General features: G+C 38.8%; 1 protein-coding gene and 1 long non-coding RNA gene across 2 annotated transcripts in view; one reads left to right on the top strand and one right to left on the bottom strand.

Annotated features, from left to right (window-relative positions):
• LOC127426500 (LIM domain-binding protein 1-like) overlaps positions 1 to 27500 on the bottom strand; it is a 56205-nt gene that overhangs the window by 15755 nt on the left and 12950 nt on the right. The window contains exons 2-4 of the mRNA XM_051673360.1: positions 5727 to 5829; positions 2098 to 2142; positions 81 to 156 (exon numbers count right to left, since the gene is read on the bottom strand). Coding sequence (XP_051529320.1) covers positions 81 to 156; positions 2098 to 2142; positions 5727 to 5829 — 224 coding nt within the window. The remainder of the gene's footprint in view (positions 1 to 80; positions 157 to 2097; positions 2143 to 5726; positions 5830 to 27500) is intronic.
• Positions 19754 to 22319, top strand: LOC127426525 (uncharacterized). The gene is made up of 2 exons (XR_007894792.1): positions 19754 to 20733; positions 21097 to 22319. It is a non-coding gene; the product is annotated as an uncharacterized LOC127426525 (long non-coding RNA).

Here is a 27500-nt window from a genome sequence, read left to right as displayed (position 1 = left end):
ATCTTCAATTATTCAAATCTTCAAAGTGCTGTTAGTCAAGAGTGCCAACAGAAGATAAAAGATCAGAACATCCGTCTGACCTCTGTCCAGTTCTGGAGCCGCTTGTTCAGTTCAAATATCCTGTAGTCTGTCTGATTTCCATAAGGTGTGTGTCTCCTGAGAGAAAGAGAGAGTTTATTAGCCCTCACAGATCCACACATTCTTTAAACACTCTACTAATACATTTATTCTAGTACTCTAAAATATCTATATCCAATCACTGCAGTAGCAAGAGTTAAAGACTCAAATTAAAGTTGGGTCTTTTCCTTCATGTCTGTTAAGCTTTGTTTGCTTTAAATTTAAAGTCTTTCTCTTCAGGGAAAACAGACCAAAAATACTGATGACTCAATGTGTACTACACAGATTTATGTCCAATCAAAGGACACCAAAACTAATGCCTTCGATATGCCAGCACAGAGGACAGAAATCTGCACTCATCAAACCATTTCACAGGGTCTTTACTAGTGGTCGACCAATATATCAAAGAGGCCGATAAATCTGTCGATTTTCTGACTTTTTTTTTAATTATCGACATCGGCCAATACATTTTCTCGTTTGGCTGATTTGTTTCATGAGGGCGCTGAGAATCGTCTGCTTGCATGTGAAGCGACTGAGACATATAAACGACCACGTTTTGTTTTTGTCACGGTTCGTTTTGTTGTTACGTGCCATCGTGTTACTCCAATAATAGAGCAGTGTGCAACACAGCGTCATTTAAACGGTCCACATATCCGGCAGATGCGTTTGGGCTCATAATGTTAAAGTGTCTGTTTCATTCTCCCTCTCTCTCCTCAACAGTTCCCTGTAAATATTCTAATGATAAAAAGGCAAATATCAATAACACTAATATTATATACCATCTGCATATATGCACATATCTCGTTTAAACAGATGTAATTCACACACCTTACGAAAATCAAACGTTTTCTTCCGGTCGAGCGCTCATCTAATATCTTCCTCTGAAGCATGTATTCCATCAGCCAGAATCAAAAACTTCAGGATCAAAAGTTCCTCTGATTCACAAATCATGAGAGTCAGTCCGTGACAATCCAAGCAGGCGATCCAGGCCATTTAAACTATCAGGAGATTGCTGCTCTCGCTGGATCAGAGATTATTTAACAGAGACGGTCCACTTCTATTTAAATGAATGGGAGAAATTGGAACGCCCAACCAAGAGGCTCTAGCGCCGCCCAACGTCAACGGATGTAGAAAGGAAGATTCTCCTTACTGGTAAAAGAGCCAATCACCATTTAGATACAGACATCGCCTGTCAATCATCTCGAGAACGCACATTAACTATACATGCCGGGGAAATTGCGTTTTTTAGTGTCATTTTTTGGGTTAAGAATCACAATTTATGAGTCTAGTATTGTCAGATTTTACTGCTGATTTGAAATATGTTCTTTGATCGTAATCTTGACCAACCATTATTGAGATTTCTGTCTTTCCCCATTCAAGTAGAATGTAGTAGAAGTAGATAGATGCTGCACTGTCATGACTGGAAATAACCTCCCGAGAGCGTCCCAAACATGGCCGACAGTGGACTGACTTGATAGAAAGACTATAGGCAAGTAAAAGCGCTTCACGTGCACTATGAGTAAATGTATTATTCATTATGCACTGTATGTACAATTGGTTTGATTTGGTATTTTTTGATTAAACGCGATTGCTATCCATGGTTGCTGGACTACTGTGTGTCCTGTTATTTCCTTCTTTCTTATATATTAATAATTTCTTCATGTGCAAATAAATTACTAAAATTTTATGACTGAACAGAAATCTGAAGAAACTGCTATGTACCATTTAAAATACAATATTATTTTTTAGTTTTGTGTGAAATTGAGTAAATATAGTGCTAAATAAGAGTTTATTCATTATTTAGCAATTTTATGTTTATGTTACTTACTATATTAAATTGTGTGATATATCGGCATTGTATCAGCCTATCAGCCACCCTGCTCTCAGGATATCGGCACGGACATTAAAAAACCCATATTGATCGATCACTAGTCTTTACAGTAACGGCTGAGAGTGACCGGTGATGTGTAGGAGTCTCACCCGATGCCTGGCTCCAGGTATGTGGGGGGGTACATGGGCGTCGGGCTACAGAAACAAAACGAAGACCATCACAGATCACAATAATCACATAACATGCTTTATAAACACCACACAGCCCTGATGACATCATAAACCTGACTATAACGTACACATAACCGTGTGTGTGTTCAGACACTGTAAAGCAGTGGTTCTCAACAGTTATGCTTTTGGACCCAGTGTTTACATTCAACAACAAGTGACGACAAAGTACACAGGAATAACCGTAACCTGTATTTAATGTAGTCCGGGTCACATTGTCTTGTTTTACATAGTTTTGTTCACAGTTTTCAAATAAAAGGGCATGTATCAAGTGACATTGTTGTTGTTGTCAACAACAAACAATACAGGAAGTTTTTTCTCCCCCTTTTAAATGTTGATGAGACATCACTTTTTTATTGAATTAATTACATGGTAAGCCGATTCATTCTTCAAATTAATTGCAATTAATTGCATGTATAAATATTTGCTGAGAAAGCCCCTCAAATAACAATAATTAAATATATAATGATAAAATAATTATAAATAATATATAGAAATACTCAAACCAGCCCGTCTGGCACCAACAATCATGCCACGCTCCAAATCACTGAGATCACATTTTTCCCCATTCTGATGGTTGATGTGAACATTAACTGAAGCTCCTGACCCGTATCTGCATTATTTATACATTGCACTGCTGCCACACGATTGGCTGATTAGATAATTGCATGAATAAGTAGATGTACAGGTGTTTCTAATAAAGCGGCCGATGAGTGTGTACTGTATAAAACACACATTTAGGAAATTTCACTAAAACTGTTATAGTTGTAATAAAACTGATGTCCAGTAGATTTCACCTAATAGATTATTAACAATAACATTTGTGTCAAAATACCCGTTACTGTTACTACTGTAAAATCCTGATTAATTTTAGTAAGAGTGATGATGTGTAATTGGCGAATGCGCACTCTTTTCTTCTAGCTGTTTGAGAGGTTTGACTTCCTCTACAGCACTTTAAACTAGAACATTTTCACAAGAATACAAATGGGTCGCATCAGTATTGTGGTCTGCACCACATTATCGAGGGAACGCCGGCTGATCTGCATGCTCCAGAGATAGAGTAGGTAAGAGAAGAGCAGATTATTGGTGCAAGTGGTTCAGCGATGGCTTACGCCACATTAGCAAGAAAACCAGGCTTCAATCTTTTCGCGTTTTCAGATGAGAAGTATATTAAGCACGTAGAAAGCGCCAAACAAGAGATTAAATTCAATTTGCCTCGATGGCCTGAAATTTCGCTTGGGCCGAAGGAAGACCCCTGGCATTGCTCTTTCCCTGCTGTCCATGACCCAATCCACACAGACCTGTGACCCAGTTGAGAAACACTGCCTTAATGTGAATTAGGGCTGTTCCCTGCCTGTAAGTGCCGTTACACACAGGAAAAGAGTTGTTTCTGTAGATATGCCACACATGACACTTTACTACCCTGACACACTGGAGGCCACACCCACTTCCTGGATACTGTCCAATCAGAATGTGATGAAAGAAATTGATCGACAGCTTTGTTTACCACCACAGCACAGAATTAGTCCTATAGACAAGCATTTCCTGTTTGGGCTATCTGAGAGAAACAACCACCAACTGCTGATTCAGCTGAAGCAACCACACACACACACACACACACACACATAAACACCATTGTCAGCATTGTGCAGGGGGTGCTTTAGTGGGCATTACTGTAAACCTGGGGTCTCAAACTCAAATTACCCAGTGGCCACTAGCCAGGTGGTGTTCTTGATCGAAGGCCAGTTGAACAGTTCATATATATACATTTATTTATAGTATACACACACACACACAGTAAATATATATATATAACAGTAACAAAGAAATAAAAGTAATTAAATATAATTTATACAACAACAACAACAAAAAAACTGTTGTGAATATGTAACCACTAAGTCTCATTTACCTCAAGTGCACATAATAATATTTAGTTTGATAGCCTCCAAAACGTTTTTAGCCTTCCTGCTGTGCCCAGGCGAACTTCCCTGAAGATAACTGTTTTAGGAAAAACTCTCCAGGCTGATGTGTTTTGTGCTTGTCAGATAATATTTAGTTTGGATAGTATGTGAATAGAGGCGCAGGGCTTGTTTCTCCCCTCATATTTCCCTGATATGCAGTATACTTGATGATGTCTCCATACAGTCAATACTTTCAGTTAGAAATAATACAGTAAGTGTCAGATGAAGCAGGTGTTTTATTCCCACAGCGCACACAGAGAGAGAATAATCACATAAGGATGTGTAAACACTGATGCGCTGTACGAAATACACACAATATATAATAGTCCTAACTGTAGAAAGCACATCGATATGAAGACAAAGACAAATCCTACACATTTCTAACCAGGTTTGAAATCCTATTTTGAGGCTTTTTCGGGTCTGTAAAAGAGGATATGTCTGTGAAAAAGTGGACGTTTGGTCATCCTACATTTCACATTGAAATACTATTCTTTTGCCGTGGCGCTGTGGACGGACACAGAGGCGGAACGCACCACTGAATAGTGCTCAGTTAATAGTTTTAGTTACTGGTGCAGTTATTGATGCATGGAGGACAGATGTTTTCAGAGTGGAGTCATTCCTCTCCCCCTCACAGATACCTATCAGACTGATCTGCATGTTCAGTGGAGTAATGACATCTGATATTGGAGGTAGCAGTCTCGTTTAGAGACGAGTCGAGAAATATCACGAGCTGCTTTGATGTAACGGTGAGACGTTATTTAAATATACAATAAGGACATGACTTACATAGCAATAAGTTTACACTTATTTGAAAATGAAATCATTTTAGTTCAGTTGGATGGGCAAAATAAGTGACTTAGCTGTACAGCGCATCAAAAACAGAAACAGAGTGGCCGATGCTTCCAGTACAGACAGCTCGTTAGGTCATGATGGAAGCGATCTAGTTTTGTTAAGTGTGTAATAAACCATATGGAATATATTGGGCTACGGTTTAATAATCACTTAAGAGAATAACGGGAAACATTAAAGACCAAAACAAAATGCAGAAAGTAAAAATGAATTTGCAGGCCGGGTTTGAGCAAACCATTAACACTCACGTGGGCTGCGTGAAACTTACCCCTGCTGTAAATTGTCGACCTTTATGAGAGCTGGAGTTATAGCCATACATAAATCAAATTTAAATCAATTGTAATTCACAGCAATTATTATATATATATATATATATATATATATATAAATATAAATGTCTTCATATTATCTACACATTCGACAAAATTCATTTCTGAGACAGTGAATACAGAAAAAATAATGAAATATATTTGCCCCCAAATTTTAAATATCTGGAGCCCCGAGCCCTGTTTAATTATTGACCAGTCATTATTTACTCATGCTCATGTCCTTCCGAACCCATGTGATTTTCATTCTTCCAAGGAACACAAAAATAGATGTTAGGCAGAATGTTACTGACCGACAACCTCAGTCACCATTCACTTTTATTGTATGGGAAAAAGGACATCATGAAGGTGAGGAAATGATGACAGAACTATCTCTGTAACCCTGAAAGGACAGTAATAAAATGTGCAGACTCACCCCACGTCTCTGTCCAGCATGGTGCCGGGGTGAAAGAGGGGGAAAGCGCTTCCGTTGGGGGGCTCCTTCGGGGAGTACAGCTTGAATGACTTGGAGGAACAGCCTGAATGAGACAGAAAGAACATTTCATCATGAGAGTCATAAGCAAATAAAGTTTCATTCAGCTCTTTGCTTTGTAAGGTCAGAATGCATGTTTATCTATGGCCGGTTAGTGATTTTACTAGTGTTCATTTGATGTCTCAGCTACTTTACAATGGCTTCAAACATGGCTCATCCAATCACATTTCAGAGGAGGAACTATTCATTTCATTATGTTGATTTTGAATGAGTCCATATTCATGTATATAGTGTGTGTGTGTGTGGGGGGGGGGGGGGGTCAGCCACACCCCTCACCCTCTCCAGCCAGCCTGCCAATTAAACACATCTACAGCACAATGCATTCAAACACAATGAGGTCAAGTGTGAAAAGTTACGCACCCAATCTGCTTTTTTTCTGGTTATTATTGGGATTTTGGTTAAAAAATAAAACTACATCTGGGATTTTATTAATTTGGGACTCTGACCTCTTTGTCTTTGAAAGTGTTGTAACATTATCAGAATAGATTTTAATCGGTTATCAGCCTTTTCCACCACGTAAATTATCAGTATCTGCAAAATCCACTATCGGTCAACCTCTAGTGAATATTTTATTTCTAGAAATTTTGCCATCATAAAATGTACTCTCATTAAATTGTATCTAATATAGTTCTACATAGAGGAATTATATTGGCCACCCTTGTCTTTAGATATTAATATTAATATTAGTAGGTCTAGGTATTGACACAGATTTCCCAATTCGATTTCTGATCTCGATTTAATACTGATTCATATGGGTACATTTGTTTATTCTGTGTATTTAGAAATTATCTCTCAGCTAATCTTCTTAAGTATTAAAGAACCTTCTAGGTACAATTCAAAAATATGAATTTTACAAATTATATTTTATCATTAGTTTTTCATCAAATGGGTCACATTTTAGCTTTTGAAAATTCAGTGTATTCCATCAATTAATGTCTTGAAATTGCATTTATATTTTTGTTACATTTTTATTGTTTACAAGTACACTGTCTGGCCCATAAAAAAAAGTTGCATACTCTAATATTTCGTTGGACCAAATATTTCAGCTTCAGCTTTGATTACAGTGCACATTCGTCATGGTATTGTTTCAACAACCTTACACAACTTCACAACATTTATTTCCATCCTGTCACATTAATTTTTGGCCGAGATCTTGTATTGATGACGGGTGAGTAAAACCACTCTGTAAAGTGTTCTCCAGCACATCCCGAAGACTTTCAATGGGGTTAAGGTCAGGACTCTGTGGTGGCTAATTCATGTGTGAAAATGATTCCTCATGCTCCCTGAAACACTCTTTCACAATTTGAGCCCGATGAATCTCGCCGCATAAGTTAACGTGGTTCCAAAGTGTCTTTAGACCATAATGTTTTTCGTCCTGGAATATACCCATGCCATCAGGGAAGAATAAATCCATTGATGGGATAACCTGGTCATTCAGTACATTCAGGTAGTCAGCTGACTTCACTTTATTGCCGCATAATGTTGCTGAGCCTCGACCTGACCAATTGAAGCAACCCCAGATCATAACACTGCCTCCAGAGGCTTGTACAGTGGGCACTATACATGACGGGTGCATCATGTGCTTCCCTTCTTACCCTGACACGCACATCGCTTTAAAACACATGACCTTTTTCCATCGCTCCAGCCCAATCTTTATGCTCCATAGCAAACTGAAGTCATTTTTTCCAATTAGTCTCACTAACAAGTGTCTTTCTTGTGGCTACACAGATGTTTAGTTCTCGTCACATTGTGCGTGTGTAAATGCTCTTCCTTTCACTATTAAACATAGCCGTGAGTTCTACTGTCGATTTATTACGGTGTGACTTCAAGCGTTTTAGTGATCTCTGATCATGATCATTCAAGATTTCTTCTGTGAAGCTGATGGTTCATCACTATCCTTCCAGGTTTTAATAATGTGTTTGACAGTTCTTAACCCAATTCCAGTGATTCAGCAATCTCCTTAGTTATTTTCTTTGCTTGATGCAGGCCAATAATGTTGCCCTTCTGAAACACAGTAACATCTTTTCCACAACCACGATATGTCTTCCGACATGCTTGTTAAGAAATAAGAAGCTGCACACTGCATCAGTTAGGATTAAAATAATTGTTGCCAGCTGAAACATAATAATCACTGCAATAATGATCCAATCATAGACTCTTAAGTATCTGCTTATTTAAATACAAACGACAACTTTTTTTTGGTCAGGCAGTGTATATGTATTGATATGTAGAACACATGATAAATCAGTACTGTCTCTTTAAGACTACAGCGTATAACAAGACGTGTGTGGTTTCTTTAGTGCATCCATGTGTGATTAGAATTAAATGTTTCTTTTTTTGTTGTTTTTTGATCAACAACTGACTGTAATAAACAGAAAGGATATTAAAAGAGACATTATTCATATGGATATGTGGATCTTGTCTTTGGACACACAGAACGAGTTAAACCAAACTTTCCCTCTCAACACGCAGTGAAATGACTCTGTGCTAATAACTTCTTTTCCACTATACTACTCAATCACTGCTGAGTGAAATATGAACATTTACTGGCCAGTGGCGAATCACAGAGTTTTATCACATAACGTGAGATTTGGTAGCACTGTAGAGGGTTGACACATAAAGTGAAGGATCGATCTTGGGATTTAAGAATCGATATCATTCAAACGAAGATCATGATGCATGGGATAGTCAATATGTTTACCCAGCCCTAGATATTAGCATCGGCAATTGAAAAATCCATATTGGTAAACCACAAATCAAAGACACATATTCCAAGCAGGATTCTCTACAGGAAAAGGACTTGACATTGATTAAAAAAAAGGCACATTTCAAAACACGGGTACAATGAAACATGTTGCGTATTCTGTAGACAACCTCAATAACTATCTGTGTATAACACACATCCTCAATGTAAACAAGGACTCAAGATTATCACAAATTCTCCCTGATTTTATTCAAACATTTACAATAAATCTACAACCAATCAGATTCAACTATTCTACTCTTCCAATACAGATTATACAGTCATTCTGTAATTAAAGATCTATTTAAAAGGAGACACAACTCAAAGATTCAAAGCAAATGCTGAAGAGTCAAAACTAAAGTAATGAAATCATACGGCCGTACAGGAAGTGTCCTTTATTAAACATTCATAGCACAGGCTTTGAGCCATTAAATATTCACTGGGACGGCACTGGACACAGGTTCATCCTGTTCACAAATCCCTCTCTACAACATCAAATCAGTGTTATGGTTGGCAGGTCAGCAATACGCATACAGACTAACAAGCACTTTCCACATTTAATAATGTGCAGGAGATGAATAAACATTTAATATATAATTCTTAAGATCAGCATTGGAACTACTACTAGTGAAAATTCACTTTTTTGGTAAAAGTAATTACATTTGCACTATTAAAAACATTAATTATTATTAATTAAATGACATCATTGTTTGCAGAAATACCCATTTTTGAAAAAGAAAGTTTCAAATAGTAAAATAACATAGATATCCATAACTGCATATTCACTAGTACAATTTCAATGATCTTTCATTCACGCCTGTTCAAAACACAATTACTGATATCAATAATTATTTTTTTTTACTAGTTAAAATTGCAAATAATTTCTTATATCAATAATTACCTTGATACTAGCACACATATCCATTCCTGATATCAACAATTGAACTAGTAAAAATGCTGTAAATTAATTTCAACATGTTATATTTAGATTTCAGGTGTTAATCAAATGGAGAGTAATTTAAAATATCTTAAGCTTTCTTACTACTTAATAGGCTGTTGCAATTATTAAATAATCGTCTGATCAGGGTTATTTGATCTAACTGCGGTTATTGTGCACTTCAAATTCCAATCAAATTTTAATGCCCAAATAATGGAATTTTAAGCGAATCTATAAATGCCATCAACCGCGCGTTAGTGTGTCATTTAGTTGAACTCCTAGCGTCACTTCGCCGCACCGCGGATGTCAACCAGAGCAGCTACTGTCCAGAAGAGCACGTGAACTGCTTCTCTGATGCACGTGTCTTCAGCAGCAAAAAAATATAAATGAACAAATATAAACTTTGATAATGAACACAAAGCACTCCAGTTTCACTGTAAACGATCGTGTAATGGCAAATGTTCCCGTTCACACAGAGAGGAGACGCACGCTTACTTTACTTCTGTGGAGTGATTAAATTAAACGAAATCTCAAAAGTTTTGCTTCATGAGATATAAAGACTCATAGGTTTTATAAAAGAGCATTAAAATAATGTCAAAATGATGAAATTAGGAAATAAATATTTTACTATTACCTAATATAATAGAATATTATATAATATAAATAAAAAATATAGTTTATATGCATTACACAATATATATATATATTAAGGCTGGGCGATAAAACGATCTCAATATTTATCGCGATAAAAAAAATCCACGATATCGATGATAAGCATTTGAGGAATTTTTTATATTTAGTGCATGTCGCTAAAAACGCAAGTAGTTCGGCTTTCTCAGGCTGCGTTTCCACTGGCGTGGAAGAAATCCGCTCAAAGACGCTCACAACGCTAGGACAGAGCGTGGCGCTCAGCTTCCGTAGGAATTAATTGAAAATGCAATCTCAGCTTCGCTCACAACGCGCCAGTGGAAACGTAGGGTCAGACTGGATGAACTTGCTAATGTTAGCTGCCTTGCTAACGATTAGGCTACGTCGGACACCGGTCCGGACCCTGGATTGATTCCATCCGCACTGCAAGACTTCATGACGACGGTTGCGCCCTCACATCATCTCTAGTAAAAAGCACGACAAAACAACAGTGCTGTGAACACCAGCTGTGATCTTTCTGCGCTGTAGTCTTGAATATTTTTCTGTAGCACCAAACACGCATCATTTCTGCCCTGTCCCGCTCCGCACGTTTTGCCTCTTTTCCCTGCATGTGTGTAGACGTGAGGCGCCGCATAATTTAACATGGTTCCAAAGCGTCTTTAGACCATAACATTTTTTCCTTCTAAATGTATTTTTATTAATCAGCATGTGATGAGCCTTTAATAATAAACAAATCGATTTCTGTTCTAATTTTGTGAAAATTAATCACATTTCATCATCTCTGGAATGGATGACAAGACAATAAAATTACTAGTTCAATAATTAGCATTTACACTATTTGTAGCCTAATTTAACTGTTAATACCAAAAATAAACATTTGCACTAGTAACAATATAATTACAGTTATCAAAAAATGTATAATTACAGATATCAAGAATTATGTTTTTTTACCAGTTGAAATTCTATTTTTGATATTAAGAATGTGTATTTTCACAAGTCATTTTAATATAATGTATTCATGTTTTTTCTAATGCAAAACTAATTACTAATATCAAAAATGAGCACTTTCACTAGTCTAGTAATAATTCCATTGCTGATATTAAGAATTAGCATTTTAAATAGTGATAACTGCATTTTAGATATCTATAATTCATATGCTGCACATGATTAAATGTTAAAATGGCTTGCCATACACAGACATGATTTTATTCAACAACTCTGACATATGTGTCACACTGAACATCAACAACACGCTTGTGATGATGGAAAACAGGAACTGTGCAGAAAGATATTCACCAGTTTTGTCAGTTTAGCTACTAAGTAAATAAATAAAAGTGTGAGCATGAGATTTTAAGAGCGTCCCATTAAGGGATCCTGTTCAGCTGCTTGTTAATGACTTTCTAAATCAAATCAAACAACAAACTCATACTCTGCACAGTAAATAGCTTTCTTTAAAACATCCCTTCTCTATGTACATGCATTACTTTAGGCTAAAATGTGCTGATAATCGAATTTTCTTTCAAATGTGCCACATGATAAGTTAAGTGCATACAGGACGGTCCATTGTGAATCACAGCAGGCATCATAATAACATACATGAAGACAAACTACAGCCATGCTGTGTTGATTTTCTGCCTAGAATAACAGACTAATGGTGCATCATATGTGTAAAGTCATGAATGATGTTCAGATGATCTGTTAATGAGTGTTTAGACCACAGAGACACTCTCCATGAGGACGGGCTTCCAGTAAATGGAAATTAGAAATACTTTATATCTGTAGTGTCAATGCCACTGCTGATACAGGCATATCACACCATCAACATCTACTGTAAACATCTTATTATATTATTTACAAGAAAAAAAACACACCATTTTATCCAAATAACAAATGTCAGAAGTACATTTATCAGATGCACTTATTCTTTAGAAGTGGTTTGATGAAATACACCAGAACTGAAATAAGATTTTCATTGTGTAAATCAGGATATTGTTTATAAATTAATAGTTGAATGATTTTAACAGACATCAAGAGAATATGTGAAATATGTTGATAAATCCCTGAAAGTACGCTATAAATATTTATATCTAAAATAAAGACAGATTAAAGGATTTAATGCTTAAATGAGTTAAGAGTTTAATATTTACTGTAGGGATTTTATTAGTAGTATTATATTTATGACTTTTAAAAAACAGATTAAAGGATTTAATGCTGAAATGAGTTAAGAGTTTATTTCACACTAATCACATCGAGTTCAAATTAGTTCATTTAAAGTGTTTATTCGTGCAATAATTCGTGTTTAATGGTGTAATTTTAGTAGATTAAGAGTGCAGTATATTAACAGATGAGTGTTTACATTAACACACACATATATTGTTATATTAACACATTTACTTTATCTCAGAGACTTTAATAGCTCATATCTGTGATTAAAAACAGACATTATACATTTAAATAAATATAAATATTCATAAATAAAGCCCATTCATGAGATCCGAGGCTACAGGCTAATGCTAACAGCGACAGAACAGAAGAACTGCTCATATAAATCACTACATTAATAAACAATAATATATTAAACCCTGTTAGGATGAAAATAAATAAATGAAAATAAAACCCAGCAGTCCGGTGAAATAGTGATGAAATAATCGCGTGTAAATAAACCCTGTCAGCTTTACCTGAAACACTGATGTACCGGAGGACCGAGCGACTCCACACGGGTTTATGTGAATCCCGGGACGAGAATGATCATGAGAATCGGTGTAAAATTACGAGAATCCGTGATTAATGAGGTAAAATCGGCCGGTTTGAGTCGTGTGAGGCCTCAAGCTGCAGTCCCGCGGCGCTCGTGCTCGATGAACCCGCCTCAAGAGTCTTTGTGTTCACACGCTGAGCGAACAATAGACGCGCACAGGCCTGACTGATGCTCTCGCTCTCACTCTCTCTCTCTCAGGCCTGACTGATGCTCTCTCTCTCTCTCTCTCTCAGGCCTGACTGATGCTCTCTCTCTCACTCTCTCTCTCAGGCCTGACTGATGCTCTCTCTCTCACTCTCTCTCTCAGGCCTGACTGATGCTCTCTCTCTCACTCTCTCTCTCAGGCCTGACTGATGCTCTCTCTCTCACTCTCTCTCTCAGGCCTGACTGATGCTCTCTCTCTCACTCTCTCTCTCAGGCCTGACTGATGCTCTCTCTCTCGCTCTTTCTCTCACTCTCTCTCTCAGGCCTGACTGATGCTCTCTCTCTCACTCTCTCTCTCGCTCTCTCTCTCACTCTCTCTCTCAGGCCTGACTGATGCTCTCTCTCTCACTCTCTCTCTCAGGCCTGACTGATGCTCTCTCTCTCTCTCTCTCTCACTCTCTCTCTCTCAGGCCTGACTGATGCTCTCTCTCTCAGGCCTGACTGATGCTCTCTCTCGCTCACTCTCTCTCTCAGGCCTGACTGATGCTCTCTCTCTCTCACTCTCTCTCTCTCAGGCCTGACTGATGCTCTCTCTCTCACACTCTCTCTCAGGCCTGACTGATGCTCTCTCTCTCACTCTCTCTCTCACAGGCCTGACTGATGCTCTCTCTCTCTCTCTCTCACTCTCTCTCTCAGGCCTGACTGATGCTCTCTCACTCTCTCTCTCAGGCCTGACTGATGCTCTCTCTCTCACTCTCTCTCTCAGGCCTGACTGATGCTCTCTCTCTCACTCACTCTCTCAGGCCTGACTGATGCTCTCTATCTCACACTCTCTCTCTCAGCCCTGACTGATGCTCTCTCACTCACTCTCTCTCTCTCTCAGGCCTGACTGATGCTCTCTATCTCACTCTCTCTCTCTCAGCCCTGACTGATGCTCTCTCTCTCACTCTCTCTCTCAGGCCTGACTGATGCTCTCTCTCTCACTCTCTCTCTCAGGCCTGACTGATGCTCTCTCTCTCACTCTCTCTCTCAGGCCTGACTGATGCTCTCTCTCTCACTCTCTCTCTCAGGCCTGACTGATGCTCTCTCTCTCACTCTCTCTCTCAGGCCTGACTGATGCTCTCTCTCTCGCTCTTTCTCTCACTCTCTCTCTCAGGCCTGACTGATGCTCTCTCTCTCACTCTCTCTCTCAGGCCTGACTGATGCTCTCTCTCTCGCTCTCTCTCTCACTCTCTCTCTCAGGCCTGACTGATGCTCTCTCTCTCACTCTCTCTCTCAGGCCTGACTGATGCTCTCTCTCTCTCTCTCTCTACTCTCTCTCTCAGGCCTGACTGATGCTCTCTCTCGCTCACTCTCTCTCTCAGGCCTGACTGATGCTCTCTCTCTCTCACTCTCTCTCTCTCAGGCCTGACTGATGCTCTCTCTCTCACACTCTCTCTCAGGCCTGACTGATGCTCTCTCTCTCACTCTCTCTCTCACAGGCCTGACTGATGCTCTCTCTCTCTCTCTCTCACTCTCTCTCTCAGGCCTGACTGATGCTCTCTCACTCTCTCTCTCAGGCCTGACTGATGCTCTCTCTCTCACTCTCTCTCTCAGGCCTGACTGATGCTCTCTCTCTCACTCACTCTCTCAGGCCTGACTGATGCTCTCTATCTCACACTCTCTCTCTCAGCCCTGACTGATGCTCTCTCACTCACTCTCTCTCTCTCTCAGGCCTGACTGATGCTCTCTATCTCACTTTCTCTCTCTCAGCCCTGACTGATGCTCTCTCACTCACTCTCTCTCTCTCTCAGGCCTGACTGATGCTCTCTCACTCTCTCAGCCCTGACTGATGCTCTCTCTCTCACTCTCTCTCTCTCAGGCCTGACTGATGCTCTCTCACTCACTCTCTCTCTCTCTCAGCCCTGACTGATGCTCTCTCACTCACTCTCTCTCTCAGGCCTGACTGATGCTCTCTCTCTCACTCTCTCTCTCAGGCCTGACTGATGCTCTCTCTCTCAGGCCTGACTGATGCTCTCTCTCTCACTCTCTCTCTCTCTCAGGCCTGACTGATGCTCTCTCTCTCACTCTCTCTCTCAGCCCTGACTGATGCTCTCTCTCTCTCTCACTCTCTCTCTCAGGCCTGACTGATTCTCGCTCACTCACCAGCTCTCTCTCTCCTCCTGCTCTGCTCTTTCACCTACTCCACACCTCCTCCAGTCTCTCTCTCTCTCTTTATCTCTCTGAGTAAAGCTTTTTGCAATGCCAATATTGCCAAATCTTAAGAATATTTAAGAGATATATAACAATATATTAATAAATATTTCATTTCTATTTCTATTTGTGAGTGTTTAATATCAGAATCTAAAGTGAAAATGCTTCAATTTAGCAAATGTTGTCAATACAAATTATATTAATATCATCATAATAATCAGTAAAAAGTTGAATTGTAAAAGTAACATACATTTCAGAATATAAGACATAATAAACCTGATGATCCTTGTTATAACAGCATGATTTGAAGCTGGGAAATCTGGTATTTTGTAAAAAGGACATGGTGTATACCGTATACATTATTAATATTATATAATAAAAAATATATTATTGTTATAATAATGTAATATTTTGATATGATTCATTAGAACGGTTTGTTTGCTCTGTGGATCTCTCTCTGTCTGTCATCATTATCACATATCAACCAATAAAGAAATAAATCATGATTTCAAAACATGTACATTAATTCAGCAGCGCTAAGTGCATCTAAGTATTATGACCAATTTACAGGCTGTCAAGTTGAATTTGCGTGCTATAAATGGTGTGTTTCCAAATGTCAGCTAAACTCAAGCATATTACAGAGGTTGCAATAAAGAAGAATATGTTTTGCATTTGCAGCATTGCAGCAAAATATCATAATAAAAAATATCACTCAAACGTAAATTAACCACATCCTGCGCATATTCTGAAGAGATTTGCATCCTCAAGCTTGTAAAAACAAATCAATGCTTCAATTGCATTAGTCCACTTCATAGTCTGATGCTCTTCGACTGACAAGTGCCCGATAAATGACAATTATACAGCTGGGAATTTCAAATAATCAATTCTGACCCGGGTCGATAGTTAGCCACTTAGCACAGAGGTGGCTAATCAATGACGCTGACATTAGGTCCAGTATTATTGAGTGAAAATTAATGCACGCTCACATCACACTGTCAAAACATATTTCAATGCACTCACAACTTATAATGCATCTTGCAGTCCCAAGAGAGTGTCTTTAGATTATATGTATTCACTGCTCACCCTAAAACACACCAGAGAGCTGCACCCTACTGTGAATGAATACACACACAGAAACACATTATACAGCACATGAACAAACAGACACATAGACCAACAAAAACATAAAGTAGATATTGACCCTAGTGATAGTGGAGCCCAATATTAACAAAACATACATCGCAACCAGTGTAGTGCATTTCCCGAATGAATGACTGTTTTGAGCAGATTCTTTTCAATCAACACTGACTACGTTTACATGGACACCAGCGTTCCCGTTTACATGCACTGTATGAGCGGTATACTCTTCACTTCCAAACATGGGATCTGAGGAAGACTTCACTATTTTATTCTGCGTTGCTTCACTTTATTTTCCAGATATTCTGAGTTGTTGTTGTGTTTGTTTTCTTAACCTTCTATCGCAACCTGCCGTGGAATTGCACTGCAATAGTTGGGTTTCCCTCTTACATCAAACTCTGGGATTACCCCAGTGTGCATTACATGAATGTGAGGGACTGTCGATATTTTACATTGGTGTGTATAAATGCATATATTTTATGTGCTTTTCCCACGGTACTCCCAGAAATGTTGAATTCTTTCCACTGACTTGTTATTGGGCTCCGTCCTATGATGTTTGTTATCCGGTCTGTTCACACACATGCGCACTCCTCAAAAACCTGTTAGAATGACGCTTTTGTGTTTACATGACCACATTAAAGGTGCTGTAAGTGATTTTTGCCGTTCTACTTCCACGAGACCGAGCCGTTGGATTAGCCATGCCCCCATTTCCAAAACCCTGCACTCCAAAGAAACCAAATGAGCTTTATTGACACCGACATGAGCAGAAACGGTTGTTAAAAACAACAGCAGCACAATAGCGCCCTCAACTGACAACTGTTACGAACATCATGGCATAAAAATGACATTAAGCCTCAATAATTCACTGCAACTACAATACTATGACAATGTGCAAAATTATTGACATAGTCAGCACAAAAATACCAGTGTAGTCCAATTCCCAAACAGAGTCAGTTCTTTTGAATCTACAGCATGAAACATACTGAGCGTACAGTGTAGTCTGATATTTAATACAAATTAATGAATTACTAAAGTATCCTAATTAAAAAGTATGTGTTGCAAAACCACACCTTTAGGAATTAAGTCACATTATGGAAATAAAATGGGTTGTGAATTCTGTTTCACCAAGGTCCTGTGGTCAATAACATACAGTATTTTTAAACTAACATACATATTTAGTGGTAAAACTGTCATAGCCAACATGTCGTTCAATTTTGTAATGTCTGACTCTATGTGGGACTGATAAAATAATGATTTGTCTTTGAAAGTATGTTGCACTTATGTATGAGTGTCAAACCCAAAGTGCCCCCTCGTTGCCATCACCATGGAAACACTCTGAGTGTTGTCCCAGAACGGCACAGGGATTGGGCCATTGAAATGGTACACAAAGGTTAATCGTCTAATGTGTGTGGGGATCAAATTCAGGCTCAGGCTTCAGCTTTTAGCTATCAGGGCATCATGACACGGGGGCCTATCTACTGCTCAACCGCTACTCTGAACACACACTCAGTGATCCAATTCAAAACAGGTCTGGGATCAGCTGGATTCCTAAATGTTGGTGGTTAGAACTCGAATTTGAGCAGCTCACCCTAAAACAGTTTCCAATGGCTGTTAAACCTGTTTAAAGATCTTCTTTACCATATTTACTGCAGGTTATTGCAGAACTATAGAGTCAAGACTTTGTTTAACTTCACTAAAGACTGCTGCGGGATGCACAAAGATGCAGCGCAACAATTCACAAAGCAAATATGTTTAAGGTGCCACTATTTATTTGTAAAGACTAGATTCTGAAAGCAGCCTTAATATCTGCACTTGATCTGTGATTGTCTATGGCGGCATTCTGTGGTCAAATAACTTTGTAAAATGAGCGCTAAACAGCATAATAGAGTGCAACAGTCTGGTTCTGGAATTAAAAATTCCATTCATTTTCTCCATGGGCGAACTGATTTTTAACAATAACTTATAAACATTTAAAGACAGACGATGATATATGCTTCTGTTGAAGACATCAGTCTGCATTATTTCAACTTCATTAAAAAAAAAAAAATCTTGTTTAATTGCAGAATTTCTAGTGAAGAACTACACTACCCATAATCCTGAAGAGAGATCCACCAATCAGAGAATTGCGGCAAACAAAGCGCGTCAGAACAGCTCTGCAGCTCCGCCCACTCCCATAATACACTGTGAATGATGCAATCGAGTCTCTCTAATCAACAACTTTAAATCAGTAATTTTATATATTCCCATCATTTTTCATTCAAATACGTTATTCGCAATGCATCATGGGATTGTAGTTCATTACCTCATTAAAGATGTTAAGTACACAGTCTTGTATCTTTGTGTTTCTGTCTGATTTTCAAACACTTTTTTGCTTCAAATCAAAGTTTATAATGTTATGATTCACCTCAGAGCTGGTTGGTTTGATTCATGGTGCACAACTCTTTTATGGAGGATTTTATTAAATCACTAAGGAGAAAATGAATGGGAAAAATACTTCCGGAACCAAGACGGCTGAAAAAGTGGGCGGGACTTGTTGAGCTCTATTGATCAATTTCCTACATAGCCATGCTAGTTTTATTTTTTCACATATCCAGTGCTGGGTAGTTTACTTCTGAATTGTAATCTGGTACTGATTACAAATTACATGACTAAAATTGTGCTCGGTGATGTCATACAATGGCAGTTTATGGTGACCACCTCTTCAAGCTTCAAAAGAACACAAAAGTATAATTCAGAAGTCTAATAAATGATTCCATGAGACTCATGATTGTTATGAAAGCATACGATAAGATTTGATGAGAAACAAACCGAAATCTAATGTATTATACCAATGTCGCAGCTCCCTCATGACATTGGGGCATTCAAGCAAAAACTCATTTAGTTTATCTAAAAACAGGTCCTCCAAAGCGATAGTGACAACAGAACAACACAGCTGCACACAAAACAGAGAACAGAACTTACTAAACATGTCTGAAGAGTTTGTAGTCGAAGAATTGATGCATTTCTATGCTCAGCCTTATTTTTTTAAACTGAGTACTCGGACATCAATCAGAAACATAGAGGAGGCTACAGGACCCCACAGTCACACTGTGTCCTAATCTGATGGCAAACGACACACAATAAAAGGTATATTTCTGTGGTAATCAGAGTTTTCATCCTAACCAGCAGTGACGAGCAATGGTATATTCTATTGATCGCTTGTTTTCTATTTTCGGCATTGCGCGGGTAACTCCGTCCACTGTGAACTGGCACCAGCCCAAAAACTTTCAAAAAAATAAGGCTGGGCACAGAAATGCATAAATTCTTTGACTTCAAACTCTTCAGACATGTTTAGTAAGTTCTGTTCTCTGGTTTGTGTGCAGTTGTGTTGTGTTCTGTTGTCACTATCACTGTTGTTACGACCCCCAATATGCCTAGGGGTATAAAGGGTGTAACACTGAGAATACATTATTATTGTGGAAACTGGGTACATAAAAGACCAAGACAACAGAGCTATATTCCCAAACAAAGTGGTTAATTTTTATACAAATGGTAGATGCCGTGAATATGTGCAACAGGTGAAAATTTGAAGTATTTACAGTACTGATAGAAAAAACAGGTGGGGGAAAGGGGACGTAAGCAGTGCCAAATCAAAGAACAAAACAAAACAAAAAACACGCGCTAACTTTATCCCAGTCCCCCTAGACTGACTAACAAAAGAAAATGTAAAACTTAATACCAATCGTCAGCGTCAAGACACCCTTATTAATCTGCTCTGCCTAACACAAACACAAAACTTTAACTAGTGTTTCTAAAACAAACGATGTAACTACATGTGCACCATGTAGGTCATGTGACATACTTACTTGTCCTCTTTGACCCGTGTTAACACACACGAACAACAACGATTTGACAAAATGCGGAAACATCAGGACAGCACAATTACACACAGCGGCCGTTTTATTATTTATAATTAGAGCAGATAACACACAATAGCGTGGTTGAAAATGGAGCCAACAACAGACTGGCAACATTTCGTTTTGGATGGGTTTTTAAACAGTCGGCGGATTGGCGGAGGTAGGGTAATGACGTCAGACCGGTAACAATGATTAACGCTTCGATGATCCAATGGCGAGTGTCTGTGAGCATGATAGGAGGAGACGGGAGAGAGAGAGAGAGAGAGACTACACAACAACAAACCAAAACACAGACAAGTGTACAGGATGTAACAGCTGTGGAGGACCTGTTTTTAGATAAACACAACGAGTTTTTGCTTGAACGCCCCAATGCCGCGATGAGGGTGCGTGAACTGTTGCTCTCGTGTCCTATCATGAACACACACAGGAGATCAACAGTCAGTGAACATTTTCACCAAATCTTATCGTATGCTTTCATAACAATCATGAGTCTCATGGAATCATTTTGAGTACAAAAATAATGTACGTAACTAAAACTAACTTTACCACAGCAATGCAATCGGTTCAGCATGTATGTCTTTGCCTGATTAATATGTAATCATGTAATCCATAAAAAGTAACTGTAATCTGATTATGAGTATTTTAAAATGTCATTTAATCTAATTAAAAATACTTGATTTTTGTAATCTATTTACATAATCCAGATTACATGTAATCTGTTACTGCTCATATCTCATATATGACTTTTTGTATTAATGACATCAGTACCTAAATCTATATTTCATGTCCATTTACTTCAGGCTGACTGTACATTATCATCAGTGACACATTCTCCTCAAACCCTCACTAAGATTCAATATCAAGAGGAAAGAGTACAGCGAACTGAAGAACACGCAAGTCTCACCTACTGCTTCTAGTTCATCCGTCATGCTGACAAGTTCTGATGTTTCATACAGAAGACAGAAGTACTATAGATACAAGTGGTGAACCTGAGCAAGCACTAACTGTCTGTCGGTCTGTCTCGGGTATCTTTTGTGGCCAGGCTTTCAGCTGAAGGGGTGTAGTTAAAGCGATTGGGGGAAGGCTGAGGACTATCTAACCCCTCTGTGTTCTCTAGTCAACAGGAAGTCAAGAGGTATACATCTGTCACAGGCTTGATAAAACCCTCTAATGCAAAACCCCCTGCCCCAAAAACTGCCCCAAAGCAAACTCGCCCTTCACTGCGGCATGAAACACTATGACTATTGACTATGCAGAATGCGGTCTATGAATATTGCCTTTTGAACTACTAAATTACAAGGTTACATAAAAAAATTACAGTTTTTGACCAATTAATTAAAATTGTATTTCCACAACTTTTCTAGGTGTTAAAGATTGCTGGATGATGTTTTTTTTACAAATATCATGAATTCTGAGTCATAAATATCAATACATTTAGTAAGGGTTGCTCTATTTGATCTGAATTAAATGAATGGTATTTTTAAAAACTAAAGAGGTCCTCTTTGATTTATAGGTTTGTTTGTTTTTTTGCTAAGTGCTATCTGCATGTTGGTTACACCACCTGACTTTGTTTGGTGGACAAATTGTTTTCAATATAATATTGTTTTACTTTAATTCAGAGAAAAAATCTCAAAATGACTTTGAACTCAGAAATAGAAAACATGTTCATCATATTAAAGCTGTTTTGTGTGAATTGCATTTTTTATGTATTTTTGAATAACTTAATAGATCCGGGTTTATGTCATTGACCCGTACACAGAAATGTATTCTGCTCATGTTTCATCAGAATCAGAATGAGCTTTATTGCCAAGTATGCTTACACATACAAGGAATTTGTCTTGGTGACAGGAGCTTCCAGTGTACAAAAATACAAAAACAATACAGAGATAATAATAAATAGAATAAAAATAAAAAGTGAATAGAAAAGTACTAGAAGTACTGTAGAAGTACTGAAATAGAAGTACTGTATATAAAGAAATACATAATAAGACAAAACAATTATATATATATATATATATATATACACGTACGTACAAATACAAATCTGTTATATACAGATGCAAGGGAATGTAATGGCAGAAGAGGTTTGATGTGTTGGATAAATATAAATAAAGCTGTGTATTGCATATAGTTATTGCTCAATGGGACAGTTTAACTGTTCATGAGATGGATAGCCTGTGGGAAAAAACTGTTCCTGTGCCTGACGGTTCTGGTGCTCAGAGCTCTGAAACTTCGGCCAGAAGGCAACAGTTCAAAAAGGTAATGGGCAGGGTGAGTGGGGTCCAGAGTGATTTTTCCAGCCTTTTTCCTCACTCTGGAAGTGTATAGTTCTTGAAGGGGTGGCAGGGGGCAACCAGTAATCCTCTCAGCAGTCCAAACTCTCCTTTGTAGTCTTCTGATGTCTGATTTCATAGCTGAACCAAACCAGACAGTTACTGAAGTGCAGAGGACAGACTCAATGACTGCTGAGTAGAACTGTATCAGCAGTAACGGTGTATTTTTATTGTATACAGTCTTCTTATTTTGTGTATACTGTATATTATTAGGTGTATATTGTATACTGTGTTGTGTAACAAGATGTGTAAACTGTGTTATGTGTAAATAAGATGTTTATTGTAATTGTCATACTGCTATGTTGCTTGGAACCGCACCCAAGACTTTCACCCACTGTTGCACTTGTATATATGGTTGAGTGACAATAAAGGGATTTCATTTTAATGTTGACACTAGTCTCTCAAATGACTTAATGACTACAGACGTCAGAGCGACGGGTCTGTAGTCATTAAGTCCTGTGATTTTATCCCCACTTCTGTAAGCATCCTCTTTGGCCTGACAAAGCTGCCTGAGCTCTGCTGTAAACCATGGTTTGTCGTTGTATGTTAAATAAATCCTAGTAGGAATGCACATATCCTCACAGAAACTGATATATGATGTCACAGTATCTGTGAGCTCGTCCAGGTCTGTGGCTGCAGCCTCAAAAACACTCCAATCAGTGCAATCAAAGCAGGCTTTTAGTTCCAGCTCTGCTTCATTGGTCCATCTCTTTACAGTCCTTAATACAGGCTTAGCAGATTTTAATTTCTGCCTGTAGGTTGGAAGAAGATGAACCAAACAGTGATCAGAGAGTCCCAAAGCTGCTCTAGGAACAGAGCGATATGCATCCTTTATTGTTGTGTAGCAATGATCCAGTATGTTCCTGTCTCTGGTGGGGCATGTGATGTGCTGTTTGTATTTGGGCAGTTCACGTGTGAGATTTGCTTTGTTAAAATCACCAAGAATAATAATAACTGAGTCCGGGTATTGTTGCTCCGTGTCTGTGATTTGATCAGCCAGGTTTCTGTGAAGCATAAGGCAGCAGAGTTTGAAAAGTTCTTGTTTGTGCTGGTGAGGAGATGTAGTTCATCCGTTTTGTTAGGAAGAGAGTGGAGATTCGCAAGATGAATGCTCGGCAGCGTTGTTCGAAAGCCGCACTGATGAAGCTTGACCAGCGCGTCGGCTCGTCATCCTCGCCTGCGTCTCATAGCACGTTTAAACAACACAGCCGCACCTCCAACTAAAATGTCTAGCAAAACGTCCGAATAGTTCAAAACCGGGAAAAGACTGTCTGGTATAAGCTGCCGAATGTTCAGCAGTTCGTCCCTGGTAAAACTGACTGGAAAAATATTACTAAACACAGGACAAACAAACAAAAACAACAAAAGAATTGGAGAACTCAACACCGAGGCGGCCATCTTGTAGAATCTACTGAATATCATGAATAAAGCCTCACAGTTGTTAAATTAGTTGATATTTCCATTTTGTTTTCTCATAATAATATTAATGTTAAATGTTAATATTAAATTTGCACTGTATAAACAGTGAGGTATAGAATATCACTCCACACACTAAGTATTATTTAATTCTATAAATAAGAAGGATTTTTACACCTTTTTGCACATTTTGTCCCAGTAGCAGTTGAAATCATGACCCGTAATTCACTATGGGCTACACACACTTTAATTCACAGATATTAACGGCCAGAAGTGACCTGAGGTGAATCCACAGCTCTGAGCAGTCAAGCCCCTCCTCCCACCGGTGACACAAAGAGGTGGGTGTGGCATTGTAATGATTGACAGGTCTCCCGCAGGGCTGTAGCTAAGCTGTAAATCAATGCAGCTTTAAAGTGTTGATCACAGCATCTAGAGTGAGATCCAGCGAGCTGGCGGAGCTACAGACAGACAGGAGAGGTCTCGGGTGACACGTTCAATGATCACAGCAGACATTGTGATCTTTTTAAAAGCAGTAAACAGATTAGGGAAGAGCTGTCAGGACGTCTGCTTACTGAGCAGAACACGTGCCACCTTGTGGTGAGAAGCTGACTGGTGTCATATAAATATGTTACTGTTAAGTATACAGTACTAGGCAGTACACAGTATATACTTTGCAGGATGATTCAATCCCAACATACTCAAAGCTCTCTTGCTCAAGCAATAGCTCACCCAAAAATGTCTTCTGTGGAACACAAATAAGATGTAAGGCACAATGATAGCCTCAGTCACCATTCACTTGCACTGTAGCCTTTTGCCATACAATGAAAGTGAATGGTGACCGAGGCTAAAATTCTGCCTAAAATCTCCTTTTGTGTTCCACTCAAGAGGTTTGAAACAACATGAGGGTGAGTAAATGATGACAGAATGATTGAATTATTCCTTTAAGGGTCAGTATGTGTGTGTGTGTTTGTGGTGACTGAAGGGGTGCATCACATCACCCTCATACTGCTGTGTTTCTGCTCAGGAAGCCATTTTGTTCAAGATCTGTGGCGGTGAGACGGAGACAGCAGCTCTGATGTGCAGAAACAGACTGACCAATGACAGATCAGACTGTCTGTGAAACACACACACACCCCTCCTTCATCCTCACTGCTCTTCTACTCCTCCTCATCTCTCTATTTCTGTCTGAGGTTGTGTAACTGCAGGTTCTGTCGGTGCTTTAAGTGATTTTCCTCTAATCAAGGAGACCATGTGACTCTCTGCATGAGCGCACAGACCTTCCTCATACTGAGAGAGGGAGAGAGAGATGAATAAATAGAAAGTACAGAGGAATAAAGAAGTGGAAAAATACAATGTTTGACTGCAGTAAGCCAGAGGTGCGTTAGTTTGTTTGTTCTATGATAATTGATCTGGTTTCGTTAAGCTGTATGTAATGGTGCTCAAAACATACTGGGGGAAATTCACTAAGAATTAATTGCGCCCAGTAAATACGCTATTTATTAGCACACGCTCTCTGCACTGGTTTAGCGTCCCATTCACTAAAGGAATTATACAGATCAGCCAACAGCGCATACACGCCTACAAACTGTATACTGAATGCTATTTGCACAAACAATTCTGATCTTGCAGGCCGTTTCTGAGTGCTTTATATATAGTGGATGATGCACTAGATCACCATGATCAGCCACACTCTGCCGGGACTGTATAGCATCACTCCACTACCTTAATCCAGACACCTGAATCATCTCTTTAAGAGTGCACTTTACTGTACCGCACATTTGGATATATGACAAGTTATAATTAGGGATGTACCGATATGAAAATGTTTGTTCAATATCAATATCGATTTTAACAAAAACCTACATGCCGATACCGATATTTGCACTTACCTTATTTTGTAATTAGATCACTGTTTTACTTTGGGATCATGCTTTAAAATTTTACAAAGAGGTTCAAAAGCTTTTTTACTGTTCTAACAGTAAATCATTTGGCCTGTCATGTGTTTAAGGTCCAGAACACTGGATCTGTTAAACACAACAGGCCAAAATTTTAAAGAAATTCCACGGAAATGTCAACCACATCATGGAAAAATAAAAAGTTTTAACCAAAGGAACAAAACTCCCTTTTAAATTCTATATTACAGTGGTATAATAGATCATAGATTATGATGTCTAGACCGCTAGAGGGCGCCGCTTGCTCACACAGTGCTGAATGCAGACTATATTTTCAAACGCATCCTTTTAAGGTTTAGTAATCGTGCAAATCCATATTGCGATTTCAATCTTAATTCAGTCAATCATGTAGCATGAATGGATATCATACAGATATCTCAGAAGTCAAAGTCTGCTGGTTTCAAGAAGTTTTGAATGGTTTCCCTCATCATGTAGCCTATAGGTAAATGTCCCTTTATGTCGGTTTTTCCACATTAACATAAGAATGAGAAAGAAAACAAAGGAAATGTGACATGTTCTTAGGAGTGCAAATCCTTCTACATATTGTGGCTAATATTATATCTGGATTGTGCATTTGAATTTACAGAGTTTTTACAAAGTGTGTTACAAATTAAATATAAATAAACCGTCTGCTTTTCATATCGGCATTTTCACGCTTATAACCGACAATATGCAGTTGTTTTTTTAATTTTTTAATTTTCTCCCCTTTTTCTCCCCAATTTGGAATGCCCAATTCCCAATGCGCTCTAAGTCCTCGTGGTGGCATAGTGACTTGCCTCAAACTGGGTGGCAGAGTATGAATCTCAGCTGCCTCTACGTCTGAGACCGTCAACCCGTGCATCTTATCACGTGGCACGTTTCCATGGAGACATAGCATGTGTGGAGGCTTCACGCCATCCACCGTGGCATCCACGCACAACTCACCACGCGCCGCACCATGAGTGAACCACATTATAGCGATCACGAGGAGGTTACCCCGTGTGACTCTACCCTCCCTAGCAACCGGCCAATTTGGTTGCGCAGGAGACCCGGCTGGAGTCACTCAGCATGCCCTGGATTCGAACTAGTGAACTAGTGAACTCCAGGGGTGGTAGCCAGCATCTTTACTACTGAGCTACCCAGGCCCCCGCAGATGGTTTTAATTTGGTCAATAAGAGTCCGATAAATATCGGCAGCCGATACATCGTTGCATCCCTAGTTATAATGCTCTTCTCCATCATTTGATCATTATTTGATGAAATACTGCTGATATGATCGGTTGAAAATGTACACAAATATCTATTTTAAACAAAATTTTCTTTACCGCCTGGTTTCATCTGGCAGTAACAGCGGAATCTAAAGTGAATTTTTATGAATTAAGTACATATTGAGCCTAATTTACATAGAGAGGAAGCGTGTTTGTGTAGAATGACAACGACTTAATTTAAATACTCAAGACACAGCACAATTTCAGCACTGATTGCGTCTACTAAAATAGATTGTGAATAGTTAGTGAATAAGACG

This window comes from Myxocyprinus asiaticus, chromosome 35 (assembly GCF_019703515.2).
Source record: "Myxocyprinus asiaticus isolate MX2 ecotype Aquarium Trade chromosome 35, UBuf_Myxa_2, whole genome shotgun sequence".
Taxonomy (NCBI): Eukaryota; Metazoa; Chordata; class Actinopteri; order Cypriniformes; family Catostomidae; genus Myxocyprinus; species Myxocyprinus asiaticus.
Note: the sequence above shows the minus strand (reverse complement) of the source record. Positions and strands in the feature narration are given on the sequence as shown.